This window comes from Aedes aegypti, chromosome 2, assembly GCF_002204515.2.
Source record: "Aedes aegypti strain LVP_AGWG chromosome 2, AaegL5.0 Primary Assembly, whole genome shotgun sequence".
Taxonomy (NCBI): domain Eukaryota; kingdom Metazoa; phylum Arthropoda; class Insecta; order Diptera; family Culicidae; genus Aedes; species Aedes aegypti.
Genome location: NC_035108.1, coordinates 297,176,192 through 297,203,487, shown reverse-complemented (window position 1 = coordinate 297,203,487; position 27,296 = coordinate 297,176,192). Strand labels below are relative to the sequence as shown.

At 38.2% G+C, this 27,296-nt stretch overlaps 1 protein-coding gene and 1 long non-coding RNA gene across 3 annotated transcripts in view; both read right to left on the bottom strand.

The window, feature by feature from the left end:
* The window catches only part of LOC5571682 (Kv channel-interacting protein 4), a 341,315-nt gene that overhangs the window by 104,556 nt on the left and 209,463 nt on the right, over positions 1–27,296 (bottom strand). For both annotated transcript variants that reach the window (XM_021845470.1, XM_021845471.1), the window contains exon 3: positions 24,434–25,050. In XM_021845470.1, the coding sequence (XP_021701162.1) occupies positions 24,434–24,815 (382 nt within the window). In that variant the 5' untranslated portion in view covers positions 24,816–25,050. The remainder of the gene's footprint in view (positions 1–24,433; positions 25,051–27,296) is intronic.
* LOC110676672 lies at positions 5,405–10,051 on the bottom strand. Its single transcript, XR_002500618.1, has 2 exons — positions 8,762–10,051; positions 5,405–5,640 (listed from the first exon to the last, which is right to left on the bottom strand). It is a non-coding gene; the product is annotated as an uncharacterized LOC110676672 (long non-coding RNA).

Sequence of the window (27,296 nt, the reverse complement as noted above, 5' to 3'; positions counted from 1 at the left end):
TAACTGAAAACAGAAGCAAGATTAACAGCAGTAAGAGTTAATTTGTTGATTTCTAAGCAAATGTGAGTAACTCAAAATTATCTACCGAAAGCATGCTATGACTCCATTGTTTTTGCCAGACCTAGCATCGGCTCACTATGCTTCAGCGACTTTGGAGATGTTGAAAAAGTCGAATTTGTAGAAAAATGGCCGAATCCATCAAATTGCCTGAACTACGCCCTATTGAAATATATTGGGCAATAATCAAACGGCTTCTTAAGAAGGATGGAAGAGAAGCAAGCTCCATCGATTTTTCAAGAAAATGTGAACAGCAGCACAACGAAAAGTTAAGGAAAAAGTTGTGCAGAACCTTACTGCCCATAAACGCATGTCAGTCCCATGTTTGCTGGATTTCCTATTCACATGGGACAATTATGCATTTATGGGCAGCTTATGTGAGGTATCAAGAGAAAAGTAAGAGCACTCTCCAGGAATGCTCAATAAATGTTCAAATTTATGTGAATTTGGTCGAAATTACGTTGATTTATATGTACAGTCATCTCTCCCTTACTCGATATTGAAGGGACCATCGAGTTACAGAACACAAAAGAAGTGCAACTGCGTTCCAAGGGACCATCGAGTTAGCCATGAAAACCAACTTTTACTATGGTTCTCTAACTCGATATCGAGAATATCGAGTAAGGGAGAGTCAACTGTATTTTAGGTGAACTCATGAATTTGTTCGAAAATAAACAGTTTCCTGTAAAAAACACGTGTCCACTTTCATAAATGAACTGGCTTTAGGGACACAAAATTTGATCCTTTGGACACGTAAATATGTCATTTTTGTTACGCTGTGTAATTGAACTAGAAGAGACACAGGTATTCAAAATCAGAAAGAATGAGCCGTCGTATGCTTAGTTTTGGAGCTGAAACTAAGTGATTTTATATTACGGGTCTCCCGGTGGCCATGCCGGTGCTCCAAAGAGACCAGAACAACCACCTATTCATCCTTTACGCAAAAGACAATCGAACATAATAAATCATAAAGATGTGAACGTCATTATTTTGGTTTTGCGGTATAAGTCCAAGTAATTTCATCGAATTGTCCGGATTGGCCACCATTCGGGACTCCAGGAATTGGTTCCGCATGTATCATATTGGACTGAAATTTTCAGGGGATGTACATACCCCAGTAACTTGTCCCCTATTACATTTCACTAATATACAGCATTTCTAAAATTGTTTACTGGAATTCAGCTATCTAACTTGCTGGTTACTTGTCAACATCATCGATTTTCAGTAAATTGTATGTACGATGATTGTTAACCAGCAATCAAATTGAAGATTTGCCGTAAACCAGTAAACATAATTACTGAACTCGAATCAGCAAATTTCTGTTTGCTGAAAAACCAGCAAACAGTGGTTGTTCTTGCCAACCGATAAACTTAAAATTAAAAAAAATCTCTCGCGCTCGTTTCGTTATCAGCATGGGGTTTTAATACAAATTTAACCAACTAGTCATATTTTTCGTGCATTCTTTGGAACATCATTTTTGGTGAGTCATTAGGATGGTTATGATACCGGAGTGGCAGACGGTGCTTTGCCTCCACCTATGTTAATTTCCCTATGTTAATGTGAAAACAAATGTTTATTAAGTGTAACGCAACAGCATTTTATTTCATTTTCATAAGAACAGTAATGAATATTAGCTATTAATTTATCATAAAGCGGTTGCTGGCGACCTGAAATTGCTGGAAACCAGCAAAATATCCCACAAGAAAAACCAATGATCAACTACTGGTTGATCAGCAAATTCAAATGTGCTTTGCTGGATGGTCAGCAAACTGGCTGTCACTTTGATGAGAATTGCTTTGCTGAAAGATTCAGCAAATTTTATTTTGCTGGATCGATTGCTGAAATTACAGCACAAAAAAATCAGCAAAATTTGCTGGTTTACAGCAATAAAAATTTAGGGTGTAAAGAGACTTTCTTCAGATGTAGGGGAAAAGCACTAATTTTCGACCAACAAGAAATCTGTGCCAACTTTCAGATCTCCATATAAAGTAGGCCAATATCCTATGAATAGGTCGAAAATTATTGTCAGGTCGAAAGTTGGTGCATCTCGCCTAGCAAGTTCCCGGTGGCCACAGAAATAGAACTTTCGATTACGCTCCAAATATCGTTTAATGAAAATAGTTATTTATGCAACTAGTTGCAAAATGATGATTTTTTCAGCACGAGTTGTACATTTATCCAACGAGGCTCGCCGAGTTGGATGAATACAACGCCCGGTGGAGCAGTACTGGGCAATAATGAAGCGGGCACTTCGGAAGAGCAAGAAGACAGTCAAAGACGAGAAGGACATGTTATGAAAATGGAAACAAAAAACTGAGAAACTGGTACTGGATGACACTGTAAAGACTTTGATGGAGGGCATCAAGCGAAAATGCCTTCAATTTTACAGTCAAGGTTTCATCAATTAACTTTCTTTTGATTTTTGAAATAAATATATGTATAAAATTACCCTAAAATTTTGGTTTGATTCTAAACATTATAAGAAAATTGGCATGACATTTTCATAATTTCGTGTTCGCCCCTTTATAGTGTACCTCCGCTTATTTGAACAATACCTCATGAAACCACCGGGGTTCATTTTTAATTTGAATTGTCGTGTCACCCCTTTGGGTGTTTTGTTTTGATTCTGCGTTCCTTTTTTTTTTTTTTTTTTTTTTTTTTTTTTAATTTATTTATTAGTATCATTCCAAACATTACATTCATTTCTTATATCTAGGTGTTCTGTGTTATTTGACAACACTATCATCCTAATTTGGTAAAACAAATTTAAGATTTAATTAACATTTTGTTAACAACATATTACATTTCATTTGCCGTAGCAGTTCAGTTTTTTTACAGGTGAGTTGATTTCACCTGCTTATAAGAGAAAAAAAAACGTTTTTAATATACTTAACCTAACTTAACCTAAACATATAACGCATTAATCGTGGCAATAGAAGATTGTAACGATTTTTGCCTGAAATTATTAATGATTGTATTTGACATTTGTTCCAATGTTTCAACATTGGATATTCTATGTAACTCATTGGTACTATACCAGGGAGGAAGCCTCAGAATCATTTTCAAAATTTTATTTTGAATTCTCTGCAGAGCTTTCTTCCTGGTATTACAACAGCTAGTCCATATTGGTACAGCATACAACATGGCTGGCCTGAAAATTTGTTTGAATATCAACAGCTTGTTCTTAAGACAAAGTTTTGATTTTCTATTAATAAGGGGATAGAGACATTTTACATATTTATTACATTTGGCTTGAATGCCCTCAATGTGATTTTTGAAAGTTAAATTCCTATCTAGCATGAGCCCTAGATACTTAACTTCATCTGACCAATTTATTGGAACCCCTCTCATCGTGACAACATGTCTACTTGAAGGTTTCAAATAAAGAGCTTTTGGTTTATGTGGGAATATTATTAGTTGAGTTTTGGAAGCATTAGGAGAAATCTTCCATTTTTGCAAGTATGAAGAAAAAATATCCAAACTTTTTTGCAATCGACTACAGATGACACGCAGGCTTCGTCCTTTGGCGGAGAGGCCTGTGTCATCCGCAAACAAAGATTTTTGACATCCCTGAGGTAGCTCAGGTAAGTCAGATGTGAAAATATTGTATAATATTGGTCCCAAAATGCTGCCTTGAGGAACACCAGCTCTTACAGGAAGTCTTTCAGATCTGGAGTTCTGATAATTAACCTGAAGTGTACGATTTGACAGATAACTTTGAATTATTCTAACAATGTATGTTGGAAAATTAAAGTTTTTTAATTTTACGATCAAACCTTCATGCCAAACACTGTCGAATGCTTTTTCTATGTCTAGAAGAGCAAGACCAGTAGAATAGCCTTCAGATTTGTTGGAACGAATCAAATTTGTTACACGTAAAAGTTGATGAGTGGTCGAATGTCCATGGCGGAATCCGAACTGTTCATTAGCAAAAATTGAATTTTCGTTGATGTGGGCCACCATTCTGTTCAAAATAACCTTTTCAAAAAGTTTACTGATGGAAGAAAGCAAACTGATTGGACGATAGCTAGAAGCTTCTGCAGGATTTTTGTCTGGTTTTAAAATTGGAACAACCTTAGCATTTTTCCATTTGTCAGGAAAATATGCTAATTGAAAACATTTGTTAAATATATCAACTAAAAATGATAAGCTACTTTCTGGAAGTTTCTTGATGAGGATGTAGAAAATTCCATCATCGCCAGGAGCTTTCATGTTTTTGAATTTTTTAATAATAGTTCTCACTTCTTCCAAATCAGTCTCCCAGGCATTTTCGAAAACGTTCTCTTGATTGAGAATATTTTCGAACTCCTGAGAAACTTCATTTTCAATTGGACTAGTAAGTTCTAAATTAAAATTGTGCGCACTTTCAAACTGCATAGCAAGTTTTTGAGCTTTTTCGCAATTAGTTAGTAGTAATTTGTTTTCCTCTTTCAATGCCGGTATTGGCTTCTGAGGTTTTTTCAAGATTTTCGATAATTTCCAAAAGGGCTTAGAGCCAGGGTCCAATTGAGAAATTTTATTTTCAAAATTTTTGTTTCTTAATTGAGCAAAACGTTTCTTGATTTCTTTCTGCAAATCCTGCCATATAATTTTCATAGCAGGATCGCGAGTGCGTTGAAATTGTCTTCTCCTCACGTTTTTAAGACGGATCAAGAGTTTATAATCGTCTATAATCACGGATTCAAATTTTACTTCACATTTTGGAATTGCAATGCTCCGGGCTTCAACAATGGAATTTGTTAAAGTTTCAAGAGCATTGTCAATATCAAGTTTAGTTTCTAAAGAAATGTTAACATCAAGATTGGAGTCAACATACGTTTTATATATATTCCAGTCGGCTCGTAAATAATTGAAAGTGGAGCTGATAGGATTGAGAATCGCTTCTTGGGATATTTGAAATGTAACAGGGACATGATCAGAATCAAAATCAGCATGAGTAATCAGTTGGCTACAAAGATGACTAGAGTCGGTTAAGACCAAATCAATCGTAGATGGATTTTGATTCTGCGTTCCATTTCGTAGTGTTCCATTTCGTTTGAACCATATAAAAAAATATTTGTTCCTCAAGAAGCAACTCAATAACTACGAAAAATGTCTGTATGAGTAGGTCAAAGAAATATTAATGGAATGTTCAAGGCAATGTTTCCTGATTCATCAGATTTATCACAAGGAGAAAGATTTGGTATATCAACGTTTTTTTTTTTAACTTGGGCAACCACGGAAGGTTGACTTACTGAAAGGTGCTCTTTTCAGCGAGTTTTCTACATGACCGGGAGTCTGCGGAACCTTAATCTAGCTTATCGTACTCTGCTTGTCTTCTATAGGCGCTGAAGGAAATAAAACAAACTATGAGGACAAATAATTATCATGCTATATTTCCACTTAGATTTTGATCAAAGAGCTTGATGCGGACTTCCATCCGTCACCAGTGAGGCACATACTGTTATTTTTTCTGGAAAGCTGTTCCGGTTACTCCTGCTTCTAAACAGCACTGTAATCTGATACCTGATGTCTCATAAACCTATGGACGGCATTCATCATGCATATATTTCAAATGTATTATATTTTCCATTCCTTAGCAATCTAAAATGGAAGAAGTTTGTAATTAGTTGCAGAATAGAAAATGGAGAAGAAACTTATACTTTCACAACAAACAACGATACGTTACTATAGCACGACACGATGGTCGAGCATTTGAATCTAACACATCAAAAAATAGTCACAAATTAATTCAATAACAATTTCAATTGTTCATTTCGCATTAAGTTAGTTTCCAATCCCGGGGTCATTTCCCAGGAAATGAAATTTCCCGGGAATCCCGTTTCTAGGGAAATGATTTTCTGTTTCCCGCAATTCCCGTATACCTCGAGTAGTTCTTATAAAAAAATAGAATTGACCACCTATTTTCAAACAAAAACAATCGCACCATTTATTTTTCATATCATTCTAACCAATGCTCTCATTAGATCTGTAGTTATATTTCGATGTTGATTTGTTGTTTTTCGTAATTAAGTAGTTGTTGATAAAATGTACATCTTTTTTGTTTTTTTTTTTTCAAAAAAGATTGTATGTTATAAAAAATAACGAATTTTTCGAGGGACCTTTTTCGGTTTTAAAGTTTTTATGGATGTAACAGTCACAATTCTCAACATAAGACTCTAGTTCAGGCCTGCTCAACCTTTTTGACCCTTTTTTTACATAAATGGTTGCCACGTTCGCAATAATGATCCGATCTGAGAAATATGTACCTTAAAAGAAAGCTTGGTATAACATCTGATTGATCTATGTATAAAAAATCAAAATTACAGGGTGTCCGCAAATTATCCGAACAGCAAAATATTGGAAAGATGATCTCGCATTGAAAACAATGAAAAATCAATGTCCATGTACCTTTTATAATACATCTATATGTTAACACAAAATATAACTTTAAAAAAATTCAAAATGGTTGCTTGTTACTGAGATGGGAGCATTTAAATTTTTCGGAGATGTTTTTTCTGAGGGTCGCAAGTCATACTGGAGATGTGTTATTCCTTAAATCTAAAAGAGATGAATGTCCTATTATTATTTGAAGTAATCTTCAAGTTAGACTGGATATAGAAAATTATACGGTTGAAATCCAGTGGGTTCTATGGAAATTTCTATTCCGTCACAAAGCTCGAAAAACAGCTCCCTTTAAGACACCTCAATACATTTGGCTTGGTTTTGCAAATATTTGGAATCGGAAATGTTTTAAACTTGCTTCTTAAGAATATAATAAGCCAATGTTTACAACCATGCAAGAATACTGAATTTATTATACTTGTTTGTATAGAGCCATGTCTTTAAAGTTTGTACGACGGATAATTTGCGGACACCCTGTATATTAAACTCTTTGTTAGCGATGCAGACAACGGCCCGCGAGCCACACCAATTTTTTGACTTAACTGCATCTGTAACAATGTGTTTGATATAAAGTCGATTTTTTATACATTGATTAGTCAGATATACCAAGCATTCGTTTGAGGTACAAATTTCTCAGATAGGACTATTGTTTCGTACACGGCAGCCATTTCAAAAGCCAAAAAGGATTGGGCAGGCCTTCTCTAGTTGGTTGTTATTCTAGTACTTGAAAGAATTGATTCAATGTTGGTAAATATTATTTGAACTCCATACGATTTGTCAAAAATAAGCTCCACATGGACTTATGCTTAATGTTATATGCTTTGTTTTTTCGATGCCTATCATTTAAAACGATGTCAACTGACTTTTTATTAGCAACGAATAAATTATTACCAAAATAGAGGAAAAAACATACACACTTACCGGTATAAAATTAATATACATGGAATACGAATGATTTAAAGAAGAATATTCCATCAAATTTGCTATATTTCAAGTTTTATGAGAATTTCCCGAAAATGACAATTTTGTCTACCCGGGAAAATTGGAAACTTTAACTTAGACTGCCAAAAATAGTTTGAATTTTGAACATTCCATTCATTATTTTTTGAAATTGCAAATTTTTCATAATCATAAATTAAATTCAGGAGCAGTTTTTTTTTTCAATAATTGCGTGCGTTACAGACTTCTTCTTCTTTTCTTCTTGGCATGACGTCCTCACTGGGACAGAGTCTGCTTCTCAGCTTAGTGTTCAATGAGCATTTCCACAGTTAATAACTGAGAGGTTTCTTTGCCAAAGTTGCCATTTTTGCATTCGTATATCGTGTGGCAGGTACGATTATACTATATGCCCAGGGAAGTAAAGAAAATTTCGATTACGAAAAGATCCTGGACCGACCGGGAATCGAACCCAGTCACCTTCATCATGTCTTTGCTTTGTAGCCACAGACTCTAAACACTCTAAGGAAGGCCCCGCGTTACAGACTTAGGGCTCATTCACAAATTTCATAACGCTGAAGGGGGTGGGTGGGTGTCCTCGTGATGTTATGGCTCATACAAATTTGTAAAATATTCATACAAACAGTGTTACAAGGGGGTGGGTGGGTGTCTAAAATAGCCATTTTTGGCGTTATGAAATTTGTGAATAAACCCTTATACATTTTTAAAATTTACCTGTTTTACCTTCCATCCATACGCCCTTTCTACTATCCACCATGCGTCTCCACCAGTTGTTCTATAGAATGTGACGAATGGACGAGAACGTCTGCAAAAGAAGTTCTGTAAAAACAGCGTCACAATGAACGGTGAACTGTAAAAACAGTAATAATTGATCACAAACACGCACATATCAGCTAGCGTACGAACCAATTCGTTTTCGGCTGGTGAATTAAATTTAACCTGGTGGACAATGACGGTGACGGAAGGAAATACATTTTCAATTAGTCTGTTCTGCTGCAACTCATGCTTTCGCCATTCGTTTATTTGTCTTCGTTCGAAACACGAGATGGGTAAACGGTGCCTGTCATTTTCATCATGAAGTTGATATCGCACGCAATACGTTCATATTGTCCGTATTGTCGAATTTTGAAGCCCTCATTATTTCTGTCATCATTGGGTATAATGAATCGAAGTCTGTTTATATTTCATTAGCCATGAAGTTATGTTTTAATAGCGCAATTGTTATAAATAGCTGTGCTCTTGTGGTTCAAGTGCATATAATTGGATGATTAAAGCCCGTATATTTATGCCGAAAAATCAAAATCAAATCTTAATACCGTTTCTCTCTCACTGAATGACTTCACATATTTACACCTTCACCTACCTGTTTCTCCAGTTAAGCATGTGTGTACGTGCACACGTCCTAATGCCATCATCACATGCCATTATGGGGATATGATTGCCATTCATCCGGGCTTAAATATTCAACAGGTAAAAGCGCTTACCATTATTACCAGTCGAGGGTCCACCGAGGACTTTAAAACCTGGACCAAACCTCTCCTTTCTTCCATTGCACGTATGTATATCGTCACGGTATTGTCATTTCTAGGCAATGGAGCTGCTTAGCGTAGCTTAGCACATTGGCAACTCTACTTCACACGGCACAGTCAGCATTTCAGCGTTAGTGAACGATATAGAGCATTTCCAGCTCAATGCGCAAATAAAATTTGCCTTTTCGGACTGTGCTTAGTGCTTGTCTTCTACAAATTTGTTCGTTTTAGATAGGCCCTTTGTTTGATGTTATTCAAAACTAGAGTGATCCCAATTTAACAGAAACGGTACAACGATCTATCTTATTTGTAAAAATTATGGTATACGTGCTTCCGAAAAATTGGAAACCTTTTAATTTCTTGCAACTTTGTCAAAAGAAGTTTTCTGTTGCCTTAAATTGACCGATTTAGATTGTTTTTTTTTTATTTTATTTATTTACACCGTCTTCAGTTCAACAAATTCTAGGTTGAAATAGGGTGGATCATAAGAAACCGTTTGGAAGTTATAATAAACCATTGAATGAGTTCACAAATTGCCATTCAAGTAAGAATTCGAGAAAGGTAGCGTCTACGCGATTAACGTTTAGAGCTGGAAATGCTCTACAGGTAACTAAGCTACACTATCAGAGGGAGCAGCCGGCTCTTCTCTGTTGTGATACCATCCGAACGGAGTATAGTTAGCGTGTAACCGGTAACACATCATTAAAATTTAATAGTTTCACAGCGTAGTACACAACATCCGGCTAGCAAGCTGGAAACAGGTAACGTTTGACATCACAAAGAGGTAGGAATATCTGTTGTCAAAGTTCAGGCATGGATATAAACTCAGCGTTACATGATTACAGTTGGATCGATTAGCGTAATGCTCCTAGGGACACAGCGGAATCGAATTTGCAATGCATAACAATGATAACCGGATTGTGTTCAACATGTTGAGTTGGGAGCTTACCTGGACACAGTTTAATATTTAATTGCACAGTAATTGAACCGATCGAAGTGAACAACATCCAACAATTGAAGCAGTCCGGCAATGCAACAGTTTGGTTTGTGGTGTGTTCAACAATCCCATAATAATGAGGTGATATCTGAGTCTGGGGGTGGGACATTTTGCATAAAGACGTTTAGCATAATGATTGACATAATGGACATTTGGCATTATTAGAATTATATGCCTTCTTTTAAATGCCACCTTTTCTATTGAGCAATTCTCGCTGAAAGCAGTCCGCCATCGGCACCCATCCTTAGAATTCCATTCTATGTCACTGATCGCTAGCTTTCGATAAAACTTAAGGATGGTCCTTTCGGTTTTCTCAAATTGGTGGACCCCTCGTACGCCAGCTAGCTAAACAGTTTGCGAAAAAGCCCATTTTTTGATAAATCTTGGGTATTTCTTCACGTGATATGTCTCATATTTCCCTTGGAACAGATAGCAAACTTAGTGTTATCGTATAAAGAAAGGATATAGCTTTAAAGTTAAACAAATTTTGGCGGCCGTATATATAAATATATATATATATATATATATATATATATATATATATATATATATATATATATATATATATATATATATATATATATATATATATATATATATATATATATATATATATATATATATATATATATATATATATATATATATATATATATATATATATATATATATATATATATATATACACCGTGTCCAGTATATTCTCATACAAATTCGAGATAACATTACTTTGCGCTTGTTTAACTGACATCATTGGTAATAATATTTTTTGAAAGTGGTTATAATACTGATTCACTACAGGAAATATTTTGGAAATATTTCAATTATAAACTTATTTTATCAACTTAAGAATTTAAGAAAAATATTTCCAGCGGCACGCTCATAGGCAGACCCCAATTTCAATCTGCAGTTATCGCACATATATTTATCAAATTTTATCAATATTTATCTATTCAAAACGCAATATAATTAACTTAAAGTTTCTGAAACTTTTTTGTGAATGCTCTGATTTTTACTTTGTTAACCAGACCAATATGAACAAAAATTCATTTTAAGTGCAAAACACGACTTCAATGGACATTTCATCACTTATCCTAGCAATTATTGTTTCTTATTCGTAAAACAAGCTATTCTACGTTAGTATAATACTACCAGACTACAATGAAATACTACAACATTGGATTATCCTACATTCAGTAAAGTTATACCAAAGAAAAGAAAAAGTGTATGAGAATATATTGGACACGATGTATATATACAGCCATTCCATGAACAACCGATCTGGTGGGACACTAGATGGATTTTTTGATTAGGGTGACCATTTCCAAAATAGAGTGACCAGAAAAATTTTGCAAAATTTTTATTTTTAAAATAATTATAGCTTTTGAACCGTTCGACCGATTTCCAATCTTTTTGGACGAAATGAAAGCTAGAGATTTCGACTTTTCAGGAAAAATATAAAATTTCACAAAAATTGTGTTTTTTACATGGAAAAACTCAATAGTTCCCGTTTTTTCGTGTTTTGAAGGCCTCGGGACCAAAGGGGCTATTGCTGTTTTGTCTGAAAAGTTGGAATTTTAAGCTTTCATTCCATAAAAAAGATTGGAAATCGGTTAAGCTGTTCAAAAATAATGTTTTTTTTTTCTAAAATAAACAATCTTATGCGCTGAGACCTACAGTGTGTGCCGATGAAAAATGACTGATTTTTTATTTTCAAAAAAATATATCTCAAAAACTAAAAAACATACATCGCTGAAAATTTGACAGTAGACGTAAATTTTTTTGAAATGAGAACAGCAATAGCCCCTTTGGTCCCGAGGCCTTCAAAACACAAAAAAAACGGAAACTACAGTCAACTCTCCCTAACTCGATATTAAAGGGACCATCGAGTTAGGGAGGTATCGAGTTACAGAACACAATCTCGATATCGAGTTAGAGAACCATAGCAAAAGTTGGTTTTCATGGCTAACTCGATGGTCCCTTGGATCGCAGTTGCACTGGTTTTGTGTTCTGTAACTCGATACCTCCCTAACTCGATGGTCCCTTCAATATCGAGTTAGGGAGAGTTGACTGTAGTTCATTTCATAGGGTAAATTGCTCACCTAGTTTCTGTAGCCTATCTTACGCAATTTATACTCAGCTTTCAGATGGTGATCTCAGAATTCAAAACGAGCGGTGAAAAAACTATTTTTCTAACAAAATTCAAGATGGTGGCCAAATTCAAAATGGCCGCCAATTTTTTTTTTAACTTCCTTTCTCTTTTCGATGCCACTAAGTTTGCTATGTGTTTCAAGCAAAATATGAGACATATCACGTGAAGAAATACCCAAGATTTATCAAAAAATGGACTTTTTCGCAAACTGTTTAGGTAGCTGGCGTACGAGGGGTCCACCAATTTGAAAAACCGAAAGGACCACCCTTAAGTTTTATCGAAAGCTCTAGCGATCAGTGACATAGAATTGGAATTCTAAGGATGGGTACCGATGGTGGCCTGGTTTCAACGAGAATTGCTCATTATGAAACTATTTCATGTTTAACGTCCATTATGCCAAACATCCGTATGCGAAACGTCTTTATGCGAAATAGGTTATTCTCTTTGAGACTACAAGATGAAGTTAGAGGGAACTGGTTAAGACCCGTGATACGGGTAGATTACTTATTCGAGGTGCGTTACGGGATAAGATCTACCATATTGTACTCTTGTTCTAGCTGTTCTCGTTAAGGTGAAGATGAATTGAAGCCAAACTTCAAATTTTCAAGAGCACGGATCTGGGGAACCATACATCTGTGTGAGCTGAAAACTGAATCGATTGGTCACCACCAGCTAGTGACCAATCGATTCAGTTTTCAGCTTAAACGGAAGTTTGGTTCTCCAGATCCGTGCTCTTGAAAATTTGACGTTTGACTTCGATTCATTTTCACCCTAATGCTAATAAGTTACGGTCGGAAAAATGTAAGAGAGTAACAAGTCACAAAGACTCATATATTCATCCTAGATGATCGTAGAAGTGGAAAAATGACTCAATCAGCATCTGAGGCTGGTTTCAATTCATTAGACAAGTTCTTTTTGAATTCAAGTGCTAATCTTTCGATATGTAGGAGGTAAAAATTCAAAATCAGTGGAGTAGCAGACATCCAAAGATCTAAAATAAGATACTTGTTTCTCGAACAGGGTAATGTCTGAGTGAAAATCAAGCTACTCAGGGCTTCAAAAGCATTCTCAATCAAGAGGACGTTTTCGAAAATTCTTGAGAAACTGATTTGGAAGAAGTGAGCACTATTTAAAAAAATATGAAAGCCCCTGGCGTAATGGAATTATCTACATCCTCATCGAGAAACTTCCGTGGAGTAGCTTATCATTCTCGGTTGACGTTTGTTTAATAGTTTTCAGTTGGCATTTTTTCTAACAAATAGACAAATGCCAAGGTAGTACCAATTTGAAAACCAGACAAAAATCCTGCAGAAGCTTCTAGCTATCGTCCAATCAATTTGCTCTCCTCCATTAATAAACTTTTTGAAAATGGTCATTTTGAACAGAATGATAATCCAAATCAACGAAAATTCATTTTTTGCCAATGAACAGTTCGGATTCTAACATGGACATTCGACCCTCATCAACTTTTACTTGTAACAAATTTGTTTCGTTCCAACATATCTGAAGGCTATTCTACTGAAATTGCTCTTCTAGACATAGAAAAGAAATCGATAGTGTTTGGCATGAAGGCTTGATTGTAAAATTTAAAAACTTTGATTTTTCAATATACATTGTTAGAATAATCCAAAGTTTTCTGTAAAATCATACACTTCAAGTTAATTATCAGAACCCAAGTCTTATAGAATTCCTGTAAAAGTTTGTCTTCCTCAAGGCAGAATTTTGGAAACAGAAGAACACTATCAACTTTCTTATATCTGTTTGCGCTGTTAACTCGAAACAAAAAAAAAAACCACATCCACTCTTCCAAATTGAATTGAAACATTATTTACAGCAGGATTTCTGCCACAATAAAATCCGCTTTAACTGTGCAAGTGCTTGCAATTCAATCCGGTGTAATTAAAACGTCTATTTAAATTTAACGACGCTTCTCGAAGGCGAAGCACGTGCCTGCCCGGAATTGCTATTCGGAGTCAAGACGAATGCAATTTATTCCGAAATGAAAGTGGCTACCCGAAGAATATTTGCACAAGTGTTAGAACACAATCCCGTATAATTATGATCAATATTCTTGTAGACAGTATTAATATGCGTACACAAAAAGGGCCTTCCTTAGCCGAGTGGTTAGAGTCCGCGGCTACAGAGCAAAGCCATGCTGAAGGTGTCTGGGTTCGATTCCCGGTTGATCCAGGATCTTTTCGTAATGGAAATTTCCTTAAATTCCATGAGCATAGAGTATAGTCGTACCTGCTCATAAAATCACTAAGCTGAAAAGCAGGCTCTGTCCCAGTGAGAGCGTTAATGCCAAGAAGAAGAAGAAGAATTACACAAAAATGTTATTGGCAGATTGATTTAGAGGTTTGTTGTGTAAAATTCTAAGAAAAGGAAATACATCAAGTAGAAATTATAGATACGTACTTTTCGAAACAATTAGGATTTTTCCCAACAACTCATTTGTAATTTGAAAAATGCTATCTACAGAAGCCTTAGTGAAAGTCCATTTCAATTCATCTTCAATTTAATTAATGGTAATAACAATTCATTTTATCGTACAAGTGAACTGTGCATTTTTATGAGGGTACACCATAAAGCTGTGATGAATATGGAGAAGCATTGCACCCGAACCCGACTCGCCGGAATGTCTCAATCGCAACCAGTTTCAATGATCCCCAGAACCGACACAACCTACCGAAAAGGAAGAGGCAAAGTACGTCTCTATAACCATGGGCGTAGCCACGGTCTGCATCAGGGGGTAGGGCGAACGACCTTAAAATTTGTGTTGGCATCCTGAACATTTTTTTTAACATTCCTGCTTGGAATCCGTTTAAAACGACTCAGCATTTATCTTGAGATTCCCAGGGGTGTGAAGATTATTTCATTTTCAGATTTGACGGTCAACATTGACACCAAAATTAAATTTTTGATAACTTTTGAGCTCCGCAACTATTTAAAGCAAAGATTAAAAATTTTGAAGAATATATCAATACAGGTAACATGGCGTTGACAAACTGCAACATGTTCGTCCAGACAACCTAATGTACATCCACGCACTATGACCTCCTTTGCAATTTGTACACGCAGACATTTTTTACCTAAATTTTGAGTTCACTTTACACAAAACTATACATATATCCATTATACTTTCATCCCAAGATCTCTTGGTATTCTCTTTCTTCCTCACGAATGTTGTCAAAAATAGATAAAGTTGCATCTACCCACTTTGACCCAATAAGCCAAATTAGGGTAAATGCAACTGGAGGTAGTTCAAGCCAGAAGGGGTGGCTACCCTATGGGCAAAAGGCAGCCCACCCAGCAATTGGCAAGAAATGCAATTGATAGCAACTTTCTTGCACAATCGATCCGAGGAAAAAGCAAATCAAGGCGATGGGGTTCACATCAAGAACTCCAAACTCATCACAAAATGTGCTCCACGTTGGAAATCGGCAACGCACAAAGGATTGCATTCGAAAATCACCAACATCGGCAGAAAAAGTGTCATCCAGAGGCACTTCACGGACCCGAACGCCAATAAAGTCACACCACGCAGAGACCCACCACAGCAGTGTAACTCAACCGAAGAAATTATCAACACAACATGTGGCCGTTCGGAGACAGCGAAACAACCCAGAATACCATCACGGCACATGATGTCGTGTCCTATTCTATGGACGGCGTTTTCATCATCGTTCTAATCCTGGTGATTATCATATGAAAGTGGCGGCAGAACCTAAACCGCCTGAAATCCCTGGAAGCAGTTGCGAGGCGACGCAACTTAGACGTCTGAGTGGGTGTCACCCGACACCTTAGATTCAACGATTCCTGTGTTGCACTGGCACCAACGAAGAACAAGTAAGTGGCTGTCATCCGACACCTTAGTCAGCGATTCCCAGATTCTTTGGTGCGCACGGCACCACATTTAAAATTAGTAATAATCAGTCTTACTTCAACCATTGAACGCGATCGACGTTTTATTCTTATCACACTCCAACTTTTTCCAGTAACAGCAAATTTTCTAATCTTTGAATTGAAAAAAATCATTGTGCCTTAAATAAACCCAAAGGTGAGTATATTTCAAATAAATATTATTTTAAATAAATAAATAAATTTTTCAAATGGAATTAAAGGAAAACGACCTACTGGGGACATTGGAAACTTAGCCAGCATTAAGTAATTGGGCTCAGCTACAGAATTACGTTGAAAAAAAAAAACAAAAGTCCCGTCTCCGTGTATGAAAAAAGTATACACGAAGTTACAAATTAACCTAATTTTGACTTTTGTTCAATTCCGCTTTTCCGCGAGATAAGGGGATTTTTTTTATTTCCGTACAAAGTGGGCGGAAGGGTCTCAGATTTTCATGAAACTTTTTTCACAGGCAGGGCTCATCAATATATGAATAAAAAAAATTGAGAAAAATTCAGGGCCGCTTATTTTCCCGGAAAACTTAGTTGGATTTTTTTGTTTTCCTCTGACACTACTTACTTTGAAAAATCATCCGTTGATAAAATTTGTAACGAAAAGCCGGAAAAATTATGTTCCAATTAGTGGAAAACTTTCAAAAATATATTTTTGAGAAAATAATTTCATAAGCTTCAATCGCTGAAATTTTTGATATGTACTTTTTTTCGTTTTTGAGTTATGGCCAATTTTGTAAAAAATGTGCAAATGTGCCATTTTGAGCCTTTTCTTTGAAAAATCATAACTCAAGAAAGCAGCATCGTAGAAACAAAGTTTTTTAATTAAAATGAAAGCAAATTTTTTCAGGGATTTAAAAAAAATAATACAAATAAGATTATTATTATTATTTAAAAAAAAAGATGGGGAATTTATCTATGCAACTGAAAATGACTAATCAGAGCCTGAAAATTTGCTTCAGGAAAGATTTTCTAACCTTGTTCCAATTCCTGGAACAAAAAAATATCATTCATTCATACCAAAAGACGAATGAAGCATTTTTGCTAGTGAATTCTCAGATGCACATGAAAACCAAGAAAATACAGCATGCTTTGTTCTTAAAAATACAAAGAAACGAAAATCTTCTAGTGTTAGCAACCAAAGACAATCTTCCCGGTTGAAAAAATAGATAGTATTAAGATGAAAATGAAAGTTCATTTCATTTATTTAGTTAACATCTACACAGATAACACTGAATCAACAATTTCACGCCACAATACTCGGTTCGTGGCCGCATCTCTCCATCCTCGGTTCTGCCCCACGCTCGCCAAATCGATACGCACTTGATCCGCCCACCTAGCTCGCTGCGCTCCACGCCTTCTTGTACCAACCGGATCCGAAGCGAATACTATCTTTGCAGGGTTGCTGTCCGGCATTCTTGCAACATGCCCTGCCCATCGTATCCTTCCAGCTTTGGCCACCTTCTGGATACTGGGTTCGCCGTAGAGTTGGGCGAGCTCGTGGTTCATCCTTCGCCGCCACACACCGTTCTCCTGCACACCGCCGAAGATCGTCCTAAGCACCCGACGTTCGAAAACTCCAAGTGCTTGCAAGTCCTCCTCGAGCATCGTCCACGTTTCATGCCCGTAGAGGACTACCGGCCTTATGAGCGTTTTGTACATGGTACATTTGGTGCGGGCGTGAATCTTTTTTGACCGCAGCTTCTTCTGGAGGCCATAGTAGGCCCGACTTCCACTGATGATGCGCCTCCGTATTTCACGGCTAACGTTATTGTCAGCCGTCAGCAAGGATCCAAGGTAGACGAACTCGTCGACCACCTCGAACGTATCCCCGTCTATCGTAACACTGCTACCTAGGCGAGCCCTGTCGCGCTCGGCCCCACCAGCTAGCATGTACTTTGTCTTGGCCGCATTCACCACCAGTCCAACTTTTGCTGCCTCGCGTTTCAGGCGGGTGTACAGGTCTGCCACCTTTTCAAATGTTCGGCCGACGATGTCCATATCATCCGCGAAGCAAACAAATTGACTGGATCTCGTAAAAATCGTACCCCGGCTGTTAAGCCCGGCTCTCCGCATAACACCTTCTAGCGCAATATTGAACAACAGGCACGAAAGTCCATCACCTTGTCGTAGTCCCCGGTGGGATCCAAACGAACTGGAGTGTTCGCCTGAAACCTTCACACAATTTTGCACACCTTCCATCGTTGCTCTTATCAGTCTCGTGAGCTTCCCGGGAAAGCTGTTCTCGTCCATGATTTTCCATAGCTCTACGCGGTCGATACTGTCGTATGCCGCCTTGAAATCAATGAAAAGGTGATGCGTTGGGACCTGGTATTCACGACATTTTTGGAGGATTTGCCGTACAGTAAAGATCTGGTCCGTTGTCGATCGGCCGTCAACGAAGCCGGCTTGATAACTTCCCACGAACTCGTTTACTACAGGTGACAGACGACGGAAGATGATCTGGGATAGTACTTTGTAGGCCGCATTTAGAATGGTGATCGCTCGAAAGTTCTCACAATCTAACTTGTCGCCTTTCTTGTAGATAGGGCAGATTACCCCTTCCTTCCACTCCTCCGGTAGCTGTTCTGTTTCCCAGATTGTGCCTATCAGCCGGTGCAGACAAATGGCCAGCCTTTCCGGACCCATCTTTATGAGTTCAGCTCCGATACCATCCTTACCAGCAGCTTTATTGTTCTTGAGCTGGTGAATGGCATCCTTAACCTCCCTCAAAGTGGGGGCTGGTTGGTTTCCATCTTCCGCAGTACTGACGAAGGCATTTCCTCCGTTGTCCCGTCCTTCATTGCCTGTGCTCTCAGCACCATTCAGGTGCTCGTCGAAGTGCTGCTTCCACCTTTCGATCACCTCACGCTCGTCCGTCAGAATGCTCCCATCCTTATCCCTGCACATCTCGGCTCGCGGCACGAAGCCGTTGCGGGATGCGTTGAGCTTCTGATAGAACCTACGCGTTTCCTGAGACCGGCACAGCTGTTCCATCTCCTCGCACTCCGTCTCCTCCAGGCGGCGTTTTTTCTCCCGAAAGAGGCGGGTCTGCTGTTGCCGTTTCCGTTTATAGCGTTCCACGTTCTGCCGGGTCCCTTGCTGCAGCATGACCGCCCGCGCTGCATTCTTCTCCTCCAAAACCTCCTGGCACTCCTCGTCGAACCAATCGTTCCGTCGACTCCGTCCTACGTACCCGACGTTGCTCTCAGCTGCATCGTTGATGGCTGCTTTTACTGTTCTCCAGCAGTCTTCAAGAGGGGCTTCGTCCAGCTCACCCTCTTCCGGTAATGCAGCCTCGAGTTGCTGCGCGTATGCCGCTGCGACATCCGGTTGCTTGAGCCGCTCTAGGTCATACCGGGGCGGCCGTCGGTACCGTACGTTGTTAACGACGGAGAGTTTTGGGCGCAGTTTGACCATCACCAGATAGTGGTCAGAGTCGATGTTAGCGCCACGATAGGTCCTGACGTCGATAATGTCGGAGAAGTGCCGACCATCAATCAGAACGTGGTCGATTTGCGATTCTGTCTGCTGTGGTGATCTCCAGGTGTATCGGTACGGAAGGCTGTGCTGGAAGTAGGTGCTACGAATGGCCATATTTTTGGAGGCGGCAAAATCAATTAGTCGTAGGCCGTTTTCGTTCGTCAGCCGGTGGGCGCTGAACTTTCCAATCGTCGGTCTGAACTCCTCCTCCTGGCCAACCTGAGCGTTTAGATCTCCTATGATGATTTTGACGTCGTGGCTTGGGCAGCTGTCGTACTCGCGTTCGAGCTGCGCGTAAAAAGCGTCTTTATCATCATCAGTGCTTCCGGAGTGTGGGCTGTGCACGTTTATTATGCTGAAGTTGAAGAACCGGCCTTTGATCCTCAACTTGCACATTCTCTCATTGATCGGCCACCACCCGATCACGCGCCTCTGCATATCACCCATCACTATAAAAGCTGTTCCCAGCTCATGTGTATTGCCGCAACTCTGGTAGATGGTATGGTTACCTCTAAACGTTCGCACCATTGATCCCTTCCAACACACTTCCTGCAACGCTACGATGCCGAATCCACGGTCCTTCAGCACGTCGGCGAGTATGCGTGTGCTCCCGATGAAGTTGAGAGACTTACAGTTCCACGTACCGAGCTTCCAATCGCTAGTCCCTTTACGTCGCTGTGGTCTTCGCCGATTGTCCCGGTTCGTATTCTCTCGTTGATTATTCGTTGCTTGATGTTTTTACGGCTGGCTTGCAGGGCCTGACACCAACCCCCTAGATTTCCGGAGGACCATTCCCCCTAAATGTTCGGAGGACCATAGTGCGCAGTTTAGCTTAGAGTCCTTCTCTGGCACTCGGACGATGATCAGCCGCCCCTGACATGGGGAACAGACGCTGTTGTGAGCCGCTCCTAACATGGAGTACAGACGCTCAAGGTTTGCATAAGCAAAAGCAAATGCAAACCCCCCCTTCCCTGTCAGCATACGACCGAAGTTCCCACCGGGGGTTGGTTACCCGATCTTCCCTAAGGTTACTCGTACCCCGGCCAGTACCGCGAGGAGGTAGGGATAGGAGTTGCTGGGCAAGAGGCTAAGGACCGCACAAAGGGGTCTATTTTATTCCTTCAGGTACGCGAGGTACCAATGGTACGCCATGCCCAGCCATTTACCAACCGAAAATGAAAGTTATATACTGAATAATTGAATAAATAAAATTAAAAAAAATAATTATAATAATCTTATTTGTTCCATAGAAAAGAAAGAATCCCTTTTCAGTGTAATGAAAAATTGAGGCAGAAACAGTTTTTTTTTTCAGTTTTTCTTAGCGTTGTAATTTTTCATGAAAAATATCACCCATTTCGACTTATACTGCATCAAAACCAATCCCATATCTTTTTTTCAGATGTTTTAGAAAATTTGCAATTGCTTTGATAAAAAATCTTTGTTTTTCCGATGCTTCGATTGAAATATGGGTTTTCAAAGAAAAGGCTTATATGGTCATTTTCCACAAAATTGGCCATAACTCAAAAACGAAAAAAAAAGTACGTATCAAAAATTTCAGCGATTAAAGCTTATGAAATTATTTTCTCAAAAATATATTTTTTAAAGTTTTCCACTAATTGGAACATAGTTTTTCCGGCTTTTCTTTACGAATTTTCTCAACGGTGGAAAATTTTGTGGAAAACTGTTTCCAGTATTTTTTTTTATTTCTGAGAAAATTTGCTTTCATTTTTATAATAAAAACTTTGTTTCTACGATGCTTCTTTCTTGAGTTATGATTTTTCAAAGAAAAGGCTCAAAATGGCACATTTGCACATTTTTTACAAAATTGGCCATAACTCAAAAACGAAAAAAAGTATATTTCAAAAATTTCAGCGATTAAAGCTTATGAAATTATCTTCTCAAACATATTTTTTGAAAATTTTCTAGGAGTTGGATCATAGTTTTTCCGGCTTTTCTTTACGAATTTTCTCAACGGTAGAAAATTTTGTGGAAAACTTTTTCCAGATAATATTTTTTTTATTCCTGAGAAAATTTGCTTTCATTTTCATAAAAAAAAACTTTGTTTCTGTGATGCTTCGTTCTTGAGTTATGATTTTCCAAAGTAAGTAGTGTCAGGGGAAAACAAAAAAAATCAACTGAGTTTTCCGGGAAAATAGGCGACCCTGATTTTTTCTCAATTTTTTTTATTCATACATTGATGAGCCCTGTCTGTGGAAAAAGTTTCATGAAAATCTGAGACCTATCGGCCCAAACCCGTATGGAAATAAAAAAAAAATCCCCATAACCTAAATTTGGGCTAACTGGCTATATAGCTGTCAGTATTTAGTTTTCGTTTCACGACAGCGGAAAAAGCAGGAAAACTTGAAAGAACCCCAATTTGGCTTATTCCACGGACATTCGTTGCTGGGTCGGTGTGTCTTTCTCTGTTTTTGACAACATAACAGGTAAGAACTAAATGCAGTTTCCTCAAATTTGAGTAAAAAGAACTTTTTGTTTGGTAGTCTGATTCCTCCGTGTAGTGAAACTTTGCACGATACAGCGAAAACACTCAAAGCTAATTTTTACCATAGCTGTTAATATGTTATACAAAAGACGGATACAAGTGAAATTTTATTTTTGTGATAATTATTGGGTTCTCGCGCTTCAGAGGTTCCAAAAAAACCTAAGAAGTATTCTTTTTGGCTCAGAGCGTTGAGCTACCCTGTGGTTACAAAGTTTGGCTACTTTCGCGGAAATTCAAACATCAAATTTTCTAGCATTCCTTCCATATATTCTGGATTCAAAATTTCTAAGTATATTATCAAAAGTATTAATGCCCTAAATAAGTCATGAAGTTATACTTTTCCAGAAGTTTTAACAAAGATTCCTCCATGAATTGCCAAGATGATTTACTTTGAAATTTTCCAAGGATTTCACAAATTATTACATGAATTCCTGGGGAAATGACTGAATGAATTCTTCAGTCAAATTATGAAAAAATGTCCGTAAAAATTCTGGAGGAAATCAACACAAAACTATTGGAACAATACCAGAAAAGGAGCTTTTGAACAAATTACTGGATCAGTTTCTAGAAGAATTCTTAAACAAAAACGTAATATAAGTAAAACAAAATAAATTCGGAAAAATCATGTTATGATTGCTTGTGGAAGTTCTTAAAAATTCCTCTGGGGAACTCCATGAATATTTCTCAGATGATTCTTTTGATACTACTGAAAAAAAAATTGCCTAAAGAAAATCCCTGAGGTGCTCATGGGTAGTGCTTGATCGTTTGGCCGCGATATTTGCTCCTGCCGAGACGGGTGGCGTGAGCCGGATCAATCGTGTTGCACATCGTTCGCGTAGCACGATATAATAGTGTCGCGGATCGCGATAGTAGCTCATGAGGAAAACCCTGAGGTGCTCATGATTAAATTCATCAAAGTTCCAGTGGAACTGTTAGACGAATACTTGGAAGAGTCACAAAAATTCAGAATATGTTTCGAATTATTGTTTGCAAACTTTATTGGTTTAGTGGGTCGGGGATGTAGTCCTGTCTGCTGCTTTGCATGTTGTAAACGGTCCCCAATCCCACACTCCTGGACCTTCGGGGTCCGGGAGTCTGTTGAGCAGATTATCCCCCCATTGCTAAGAAGAAAAAAAAACATGTTTATAAAATTTTTCAAAATTTCCCCATAGTTATTTCCATACAATCCTACATCGTCTTTGGGCCACCTTTAAATCAACACCTAGTACAGTGGTGTCCGATTGGCAGTTCTTAACATAATCATTCAATGTCTTTGGGAAATATAATTATAAAACTTTTTGGAAGTTTAAACAGCCCTATAATGCTGCAATTTTTGAAAACAAAGTATAAGCATTAGAGTGGTCCAAAAAATCCTTTTTGCTCCACACCGCTCATTCGATTCAAGATCAAATTCTGAGTGTCCTCCCAAAATTTGAGCTCATTCGGATGAAAATTGAAACTGCACAAGCCCTTCAAAGTTTATATGGCATTTACTATGGGAAAAGCAAGCAAATCATTCAATTGGTCATAGTGTTTGCCCGTGTGCTCTTTGGGATTATAACTACGTTGGCACTGTGAGAAACATTCATCAGCTACAACTTTGCCGAAGACCGTTTTCAAATCGGACGCCTCAGTAATTAGTTATTGATTTTTATGTGAGTTGTAAAACTTTGGCAATACTAATTGGGCTGATCTGCAGGCATCACTATATATATGCAGTAAAACATAGTAGCCATGATTTATGTATGCTATCTTTCGCGCCAGACGCAGCAATATTGCCTGTTCAGAAGATATATGAGCACTGTAGAAGAATTTGCGATTGGATATTAAGCATAGCATATACATAAAGCTGCAATCTTAAAAAATATAAAAAAAATATTTTCTTCGTACCCAATGTTGTTAGTAATCACGGTACTCGACACGTTTTCGTTGACATTCAACGCCTTCAACATTCACAACACGAACGATCAAACGAACGTACGAAAAAATGAATTGTTTCAGCTGCATACAATGGGACGATGGCGTTATTAGAAAACGAGACTATTTTCTTCATTTCTATCGTAATTCTTATGACTGCTGCTTTCATAGTATAGTATGTGTGTCAGATTCAAGTATAATATCGTATCTAACTAAACAAAACTCATGATTTACGAAAATGTCATCGTGTGAGACAACATTCATTCCACAGTTGATTTTTTTCTCGATGGTCATTCTACCGCTCTTGCTGTTTGTGAGGGTAGCGGATGAGTGTAAAGAAATAATTTTACTGCTCACCATGGGAGCGAAACGAACGTCGCGTAAAATTTCGAATGTATACATCACTGTTCATGCCAAATCTGTTATTTGGATTTTTTCGCCAACTAAGGGGTTAGGGGGCCACGCCCTCTGACAACGTCAATGTCTACAATGTTCTATGTCTGTGTTTAAAAAGTTGTTGCAATCACATAGCAAAATACTCACTGCTGCTCGTCGTGGGGTCCGCTCCATCCAGTATCGTCTTGATGCGCTTGAAGAACTTTCGGTAGACGGATTTTCCCTCGTTCTTGTCGTCCTTGGACTTGCCACTTCTTCGGTGCTCCCCGGTGGTGGATGATTTCTTGCGACTGATCAGGTTGGCGCGGGTGGACTCCCGCAATACGATGTCAACGTTCGGCGTCGGCAAAGACTGTGGCTGCTGCTGTTGGCATTGGGCTAGCAAGGCATGGGCCTGAAGCTCCTGATGGTGGATTTGCTGCGGAGGATGTGGAACCGGATCGGCTGCTATCTCGATAGCGATTTGCTGCTGCTGCTGTTGGAGCACCTGTTGCGACCTTGCCGTCGACGGTTGTACCAAACTTGCCATCTTTTCGGTTCCGGGCTTTTGACTGCGAAGGATTGAGACGTTCCCGGTGTGATTATTAAAAATTTACCGCCAACCTTTTTAACGGTACGGATTTAGCACCGGGAAATGAGGGTCCTTTGCCTTCACTGGTGGCAGGTGTCACTCTGCCAGACAGATTTTTCAACCGGGAAATGTACGACGTAATATACGTTAAGATAGATGGGTCGCTTCAAACAGCACACTCTGCGAAGACGTTCTGTCAAGAAAAGATGGGATAAGAGCAAAGATACACTTCATTAACGATTGAAGGAGGTTTTTGATAGCAAGTTGAAAAGGACGTTGTGGAAAAAGCGTATGAGAAAAAGAAACTAATTTTGTTGGAACAGTTTCAGCAAAGGCTGCTGTGAAGTGAGCGCTGTAAATGCGGGTTGTCTAGCAATTGAGTTTCAAAAGAAACTGATTTTCCTGGTTGATATAGGTATTTTGTTGAGTCAGGTTGTCTAATTGATTTGGTAAGTTTCCGTTAAAGGCATAAACTGGTTGATGAGCAAACTCATAAACGACACGCTCAAAAAAGAATTCTGGAAAACGTGAACTGTCAAAAATACACCATGAACTACCATCATGTTTACGCATAAACATGATCTAGTTCACGGTGTATTTTGCTTGTTGACGAGTTCACGTCTGCTGTTCACGGATACGAGAACGGATTTTTTTTTCTGTAGAATCACGTTGTAAAGTGGTCAACAAGAAAAAGTTAGTTATGCACATGTTTTTATTAAACTTGTACATAAATAACTTTTTCTTGTTGACCATACGACGAATGCTGGAAAAATCGAATTTTGCTACGAGTTGAATTACAGTGAAACATTATTTGTAATTACATTGAAACATTATTTGTAATTACGAAAAAATCCATTTTAATCTGATTTTAGGATCACAACAAGTTACATAGGTACAAGAAAACCCACGTAGCCATCCATGCGTAGTATAGGCTCAGTACTTTTCAATCAAGTAGGCTGTGATACTCCCACAGTAGAAGGCTGTCACAAATTTTTACATTCCCATTAGTACTGACCTGGGAGGGAGGCACCGATACACACGAAATATAGAACAATGTTTGTTTGAACTGCAAGATAACTCCAGCTTGCCAACAACAATCAAGGCAGGCTTGGGAAAATCACTAGTTTTCTTTTGTTGTGTACTTTCGATTTTTCCTGACAAACATGGAAAAAGGGCCACAGTTTTCTATGCACTAAATATTCATTTTTATTGGAAAAAGTAAAACGATGCGTTTTTCAATGCTTTATATTCAATCCGATTCTAGGTGCTCACGTAACATTACTTGGATTGTGTGCATGAATTGATTTTCATTCTATTTTTGTCACTTTTGATGAAATGCGAAAATGTGTTTTAATCAGTTACGCGCTTTTTCCATGTTAGTCCAATGTTTGAGATCTGGGCTCACAGTGACAGTTCGTGACAGCGGAATCCCGGCTCACTATGACGTACAGAAATTTTGTATTGGTTTCTCCCTCCCAGGTACTGATCTGGGAGGGAGGCACCGATACTACACACGAAATATGACATGATTTTTTTCAAACTGCAAGAAAACTCTAGCTTGCCAACGACAATCAAGGCAGACTTGATGAAAATCGCTTCTTTTGTTGTGTACCTTCCACCTTTTCGGACAAACATTAAAAAAGGGCCAAAGTTTTCTATGCATTTCATTTTTGTTTTTATTAGAAAAAGTAAAATGATGCGTATTTAAGTACTTTAAATTCAATCAGAATAAAAGGTGATATCGTGACATTACTTTTGAATAGGCATGAATAGCTTATCAATCGATTTTTTGTCACATTTGATGAAATGCCAAAAAATGTTTTGATCAATTACGCACTTTTTCCAAGATTGTCCATTGTTTGAGATCCGGGCTCACAGTGACAGTTCGTGACATCAGAATCTCGGCTCACTATGACGTACAGAAATTTCGTATCGGTTTCTCCCTCCCAGGTACTGACCTATATTCTACAGTGAAGGAAAGGCCTGGTAAGATGCAGTGAGTAATTTTCAATTCTTTTGTACAGTTGCCATTCATGTGGCAAACTGCATGCAAAAATTGTAGCGGGAAACATCGGGTTTACTTATAAGTAAGAAAGCTGACTTTACTACAGTCGCCTCTACAAACGCTGAACGTTCCGCTACCAAGTAAAAATCCCCTTAGTCGGACCCAGCCTACTCAACTGTATTGAACTAGTAGTTACCTAAAACGGGGTAACTTTGATAGTTTTTTTTTTTTTCGAAGAAAACTTGAATATTAATGCTTGCTGTACCAAAAAATAATAATTTTTATTTTCAAAACAAGTACTAGCTATCGGTTGCAGTTGGTATATATATCAAAGTTTTGGGGCATAGTATTGTTTAATCTACTGATCGTGTCGCTTGCTCTTACGAGGGCGAGCGATGAACACTTGTTAGGTGTACAATGCGATTAACGATTAA